Source organism: Myotis davidii, unplaced genomic scaffold (genome assembly GCF_000327345.1).
Source record: "Myotis davidii unplaced genomic scaffold, ASM32734v1 scaffold346, whole genome shotgun sequence".
NCBI lineage: Eukaryota > Metazoa > Chordata > Mammalia > Chiroptera > Vespertilionidae > Myotis > Myotis davidii.
Window position 1 is genome coordinate 224,849 of NW_006297386.1, and position 7,159 is coordinate 232,007.

The 7,159-nt window shown below is 31.9% G+C and overlaps 1 protein-coding gene across 5 annotated transcripts in view; it reads left to right on the forward strand.

The window, feature by feature from the left end:
- Window positions 1-7,159, forward strand: part of ABCC9 (ATP binding cassette subfamily C member 9) — a 117,514-nt gene that overhangs the window by 19,604 nt on the left and 90,751 nt on the right. For all 5 annotated transcript variants that reach the window (XM_006773141.2, XM_015570077.1, XM_015570079.1 and 2 more), the window contains exons 6-8: window positions 2,574-2,740; window positions 3,747-3,989; window positions 5,944-6,129. In XM_006773141.2, the coding sequence (XP_006773204.1) occupies window positions 2,574-2,740; window positions 3,747-3,989; window positions 5,944-6,129 (596 nt within the window). The remainder of the gene's footprint in view (window positions 1-2,573; window positions 2,741-3,746; window positions 3,990-5,943; window positions 6,130-7,159) is intronic.

Consider the following 7,159-nt stretch of genomic DNA (forward strand, 5'->3'; position numbering starts at 1 on the left):
GGGCAAAGGTAATCTAATAAAAATAAGTATACAGTATAAATATTAATTTAGAAGGCTTATCAATGTCTGAATTACTAGAATGCTCTTTAGTACAAAATGACAGAGATATTATTACAGTAATTTTTTTATGAAGATGCCCCCCCAAAAGTGAAATTTCTGATGGCAACAGCAAAAATATACACAGCATTGGGAATTCGATACACTAGACATTAAGTTTCTGAAAAACTGATGACAAAAAGAGTTATAAGATATAATTAGAAAGGAAAAGTGCATTTTAATAATATTTTGAAGGAAATGTGATCAGAATCTGACTGTAATTTTGATGTAGGTACCAGGCATAATTTGATCATATTTCTGGAAGAGGTAAAAAAATAGTCTAACTTTCTCTTTAGTTTAGGAAAGAAATATTTGGACCTAGAAATATCACACTTATTTTAAGGTCACAAAACTAGTAATTTTAACCGAACATTGTATTATGATGATACCAAGCATAGTTGAAGGAATTATGCAAATACTCATATATCTACTACTTAGATTCTTCAATTTATATATATATTTTTATATTTTATCAAATATCTACATCTTTCTGTCCCTCTTCATTGATCAGCACATCTTATTTTTGGTGTATTTAAAGTAAGTTGCAAAAAAATAAATAAAGTTGCAGACATTAATATGTATCATCCCCTGATGATTTCAGCGTGCATATCATTAACTAGAGTTTAAACACTTGTTTAAAGTTCTTTGGGGGAGATAAAATTTACACACTGAAATACAGAAATCTTTATTTGCTAAATGCATAGATGCCTGTGTAAGCCTATAATTACATAGAACATTGCCATCATCCATGAAAGTTTTCTGATAATCCTTCCATTCAGTCCTCATTTTCATTTCCACAAAAGCAACACCTAATCAGATTTTTCCCCCCGCCATAGATTAGATTTGACTGCTCTAGAATTTCATATAAATTGAATCATATAGTTTAAACTCTTGGGTAAGACTTCTTTCTCTCAGCATGATTTTTTGAGGCTCATTCATATTGTAGTATCAATCAGTATTTTGTTCTTGTAACTGTGGGTATTCCACTGTATAAATATACCTCAGTTTTTCATATTCTTGTTGATGTATAGCTGGACCATTTCCGGTTTTGGCTATCATGGGGGGAAAAGGCAGCTATAAACATTCATGTGCAAGCCTTGTTGTGGATTTATTTCTCTTTGTTTTATTTCTCTTGGATATATACCTAAGAGTAAAATTGCTGGGTCATAGGGTAGGTAGGAAAATGTTTATATTTGTAAGAAGCCACGAGATCTTTTCCCAAAGTGGCTTATTTTACAGTCGCACTAACAGTGTGTGGGAATCCCAGTTGTTCACATGCTCTCCATCATTTGATGATCTTAATTTTGTAATTTAGCCATGCTGGTGGGTATGTACTAATAACACATTGTGGGTTTAATTTGCATTTCCCTAAGAACTAGTGATATTCAGCACTTTTTGATGAGTTCACTGGCCATTTGTTATTTTTGTGAAGTGGCTATTCATATCTTTTGTTGAATTTTTATTTGGTTGTATTTTTATTGTTGAGTTGTAGGAGTACTTTGTATATACTAGGTACTAGTATATCATCAGATACATATTTTGAGAATATTTTCCTTCTAGTCTGTGGCATGAACACTCATTTACTTAATAAATATAGTGATCAGGAAATTTTAAGTTTTTAAATATTTTATTTTATTTTTTCCATCACCTTTATCCTATCTGCGTCCTCTTCCACCTCCAATAAAATTTTAATTTTGATGTACTATAATTCATCATTTTTCATATATAATTATTGTTTCCTGTGTCTTAATAAATCTTTGCCTTCTCAGCATGTTTCCCTCATATTCTCCTTTGACAACAGATTTCTAGGAACATCTCTGCTTCCATCTCATATTTGCTACCAAATTCTGGCTGTGGTTGTGATGGTGTAGATCCCTATCCTCTGACATGACTACGTGCAGCCTGGGTTTGCTCTGTAGGACTGTTATTATTCTCTGTGCTCTGGTTGTGTGTGGTGTTTTAAACCATTTTGAGTGAGAAGGGTCACTACTTGAATGCTGATTTGTAAAGCAGTAAACCTATGACATAGCTTATGGATTCCATAATAATTCCAAGGTAGCACTATTAGACATATCCCTGGGAGTTGCAAGGCACTTATCTATTGGTTAAGTTACACAAATAACTTGTGAATTCATCGTATAAGCAAGGCTTCTTAAAAAACAAGACCAAAAGATAAAGTAAATTTTTAAGTCTACAGAATTACACAAGTTCTGAAGTGTGTAGGCTATCCTTACCTATATGTCTCCTTATGTTTGTACATCTGTCACATATAATCAAAAGAGGAAGCACTAACATTTTAAAATAATTACCGTACCTCACTAAAGCATACATGTTTTTTCAACAAATAAAATGATCTGGAAATGGAATATTTAAAATTGTCTTTGTTATTAAAAAGCATTATATGTATATTGAAATTTCAGTGAGGTTTTGAAAAATATCAGTGAAAGATTGAATCTGTTTCTTTTTCCTTTTCTCAGCCCTATTCCTGTATTGGGTAATGGCCTTTATTACAAAAACCATAAAATTGGTCAAGCATTGGCAGTCTGGTTGGGGACTATCAGAGCTGAGTTTCTGCATCACAGGCATAATGGTCATCTTGAATGGACTCCTGATGGCTGTGGAGATCAATGTCATTCGGGTCAGAGTAGGTATCTAATGGTTTTTTGATTAGTTTCTAGAATTCAGGACCCTAATATTAAAGATCGAAGTCAGCTAGAAATCATTTGTGTTTAAGAGGATGAAGAAATGTATGCCATCTATGTGTATAAATTTAAAGTTGAACTAATCATTAAGTTTGAGACCATTAATGTTTCAGAAAACTCAATTTGACCCTGGGACCTATTTATTAATTCAAAATATTGATTGGATGCCTGTTATGTGCTAAACACTATGATTAGTTCATATTATAGATGAAATTGTTTTCCTTAGAAGTTTCAAAAGCTTCATCATCCATGATTGATTCAAAGCAAGCCTGTGTTAATGAAACTACTGTATTATCAGAAATTTCAAACTGAAAAGATCTAATCCAGCTTGTTCATTTCACTGATGCAAAAACTTTACTGTAGAATTAACTCTTGCTATATATCCAAGTAACATGGTCAAGGCTCATATCTGGTCTATGATTACAAATCTATGGTACTTTCCAGAACCTAATACTTCCAGTTATATTGTGACATACTAGTGACTGATTTTTTAATATTTATTTTCCACCAGTGCACTTTGAATTTGCACTGAATGGCAAGATACATGTTGCAATAATGTTAGTCAGGCCACAAATTAGCAGAATGACAACAATGGTGTTGATAACCCATTTAAAAGAATCTAAACAATGTAAGTCATTTAGTTGACTTTCTCACAGGATAACACGAATGATTAAATTTTAGCACTGTAATAACTATCTTTTATAGGGACAATTGATTTTTTAGAAGTGGCTCCAAGTGGATTAAATATACAACTCTGGAATTCAATTAGTTAATTGAGTCACAACCAAAGGGAAATATTTTAAAGGATATTTCAGAAATGGATGGACAAAAGTATGCAAATACAAATTTTGGCCTCTTGAAATGAAAACGTAGGAAAGGTTTAAATTTTATTTTTAACAAATGGAAAACGAATTGGGTTGTTATTTTGTGGAATGTTTCTTGCTACAGAGATATGTATTCTTCATGACTCCTCAGAAAGTAAAACCTCCTGAAGACCTCCAGGACCTTGGTGTGAGATTTCTTCAACCGTTTGTAAACTTACTGTCCAAAGCAACATACTGGTGGATGAACACACTTATCATATCTGCTCATAAAAAGCCTATTGATCTGAAGGCAATTGGAAAATTACCAATAGCAATGAGGGCAGTAACAAATTATGTTTGCCTGAAGGATGCATATGAAGAACAAAAGGTAACAGTATCTGTTTTTCATGATAATTGTGGGGAATAGACCTATTAAACATAAAGGCTCTAAGCATAAATAATACCTATGGTTAAGGAAGAATAGATTTGCTCTCTCTGTCTTCCCCAGAAGTTTTGAGTCATGTTAATTGGGCTGCTGAGGATCAACCAGAAATACAGGGTGGGGCAAAAGTAGGTTTACAGTTGTTAAGTTTGCAAAACACAGAGTTTATTCTTATATTATTATTTCTTAATTGTATTATTTGTCATACAAACAACTACAAACCTACTTTTGTCCCACTTGTATGTTGTGGCAGCTTCCCAGTCAATATATGAGCAGGGATAGAGAGAGCACTCTTTTTCTCTGGGACCAAGTGGAAGGTAAGAATTAAGTTCAATAATAATGTATGTCTAATCGTTGTTACCATATAATCAATAATTCATGGACTTTTTGTTGTCTTTTATCAAGTATCTTGTAAATATTTGTTATTTAAAGAGAAAATAGATTATATCCATTAATAACTTAACTTTAAGAAACTAGAATTTTTTATTAACTAAAATTTGGATGCTGAATTTCAAACTTAGGAAAATAAATCAAATAAAGGGGTACTTCTACTTATACCATGTACCAAGCTATATATCAGCCAAAATTGGGTTCTTCAGATACTTTCTTTGCATATTTATAATTGCTTTAAAAATATAAATGTAGGAATCTTGGATGTTTTTCAGTTTGTTTTCAACCTGCATACTCTCCACAGTGGTAAATGTATTTTATATTGCAATCATGTGCAAATTTTATTGTAATTAAAAATATGAGCATACACAACCAACATTGGAAGGGAATAGGATATGGGAAATCAGTTATAGAGTTTTTGGCTGTTTAAAATTAAGATAAACAAAGGATTATGGTAAATGATGAAAATGACCTCTGTTTTGTGTCAAACATGTGTATTATGAAATTAATATTTCAGGAAATGGTTACTACAAATAAACCCGAGTCATCTCTTTGATTTCACCTCTGGGAAAAGTATTGCATAATATTTTTAAACTACTGTGCTAAAGTAAAGATTAACAATATAGCCTAAGCACAACTTACAGTTCTTAGTACTCTTATAACACAGATTAACTTGAATTTGGTGTGTTAATTAATCCTTTTTATAAAAAAACTTAAAAAAAGAATAAAATTTTATTTATCTAACAGGAAATTGAATATGAAATACAATTGAACTCTATTGTGTTTAGTTAGCTTCTTTGCCACAGTGAAAAAACTTTATTCACCTTTACTCCAAGAGATAATTATGATTGTTCAGCTCTTAAAATATTTTCAACACACAACTACAGATCTATGAAACTATGAGTTGGCTTAAGCATATATGCCATTTTTTATTTTTCATTTTTTTAAAGGAAGAACTAGAAAACACAAGTCTAACATAACTTTAAAAGTATCTACCATTCACAGAGATGGGAGGAGAAACAATTTGAAGTTGGGATCTTCTGTTTTGTTTAGCTTATAATAATTTGATAAGAGAATTTTTTTATGATCTAGTAACTCCAGAAACCTTGATTAGCCTGTCAGTAACCTTGCCTTTATACATTACTATCTTCTTTTCATACGATGTTATTTGGTATATTCATGACAGAGCTACATTTTCCAAATCAAATCAAAGGGAATTAAAATAGATTTGGCCTTAAGAATTTTGGGTCATCCTTTGACAACTAAAAATAATACAATGTCTTTTAAAAACTATCCTGGTTACTCTTCATTTTCTCTATTACATTAAAATGCATTCAGTAGCATAGAATGCAAGAATACAGAATCATGCATATTATTACTGAAAGGGACTCATTAACAGTTATTTATATACATAAAAAATGGGAAGAAATTTCCTTAGTGGCAAAGATTAATTGATGCGCTAGTCATTTTATCTAAGTTCATCTATTTTTTGTTTGTTGTTTTTTTCCAGAAAAAAGTAGCAGATCATCCAAATCGGACTCCATCTATATGGCTAGCAATGTACAGAGCTTTTGGACGTCCAATTCTACTTAGTAGCACATTCCGTTATCTTGCTGACTTACTGGGTTTTGCTGGGCCGCTCTGTATTTCTGGAATAGTGCAGCGTGTGAATGAAACCCAGGAAGGGACAACAGGAGTAAGTTCATGTACTTTTGAAAGGAAACATTATTGGCGGGTTTCATTGTCATTGTTACTTTTTATGAATGCAGTTTTATAAGTAGTTCAAACTGGGTTATTTATAAAGAACTCAATGCTTTTTAAAAAAAGAAATCACTAATTTTTCTTGTGGAACATATTGTGCATTTATGTATTAATTGAATGGATATGGTCAACAAAATCTTTTCTCAGATTCAGAGCCTATAAAATTTTAATAAGCATTTACTGTGAGCCAGGAACTATGCTTGGAAATTTCACATTAGTTATTTTAGTTGATCTTTATAACAATCCTTTAAAGAATTTTCATGCATGGGTGCATGCGAGGTGGTGGCTGAGTCACTTTTCTAGAGGCCTATGATCAATAACGTTAGTGATGTGATTTTCAGTATGTACATTTTCTTTTTCTAATATGTTAAAGCCACAATAATAAGGGCACATCATATGATATTTTTATTAGATGTTATATTATTATTTTGGAGGCTATATAGTATTAGATATTTGCTGTTATAAATTTATAACCTTATATTTTCTGTTCTTAATAAACTCTGCATCATGAATTTCCTAGTTTCTTTCTAAGGGCAGAGTTAATTTCCCTAGATACACAGATGGAAATGCTAGTACAGATGCATTGATTTTCCTTTTCTAGTCTCTCAGTCTAATTTCCTGTCATTTTTTCTTTACATTTTAAAATTTTATGCATTTTCAAATCCTGCAGGAAGTGCTGCCTTTTCAGGGAAGCCTTTTCTGATTATCTTAGTTGGAATTTGACTCTGCTTGTTACTCCCCTAACACAATGTCTACTTCACTCTGGCACTTGACATAGTGCTATTTATAATAAGGCATATCATTTATGGATACCCTTATCTTCCTAGGTTTTAAGCTTTGTTTTCTTTTGTTAATCCTCACCTGGGGATATTTTTCCATTGATTTTTAGAGAAGTGGAAGGGAGCTGGAGAGACAGAGAGACAAACATCTATGTGAGAGAGACACATCAATTTGCCTTTTAGCCC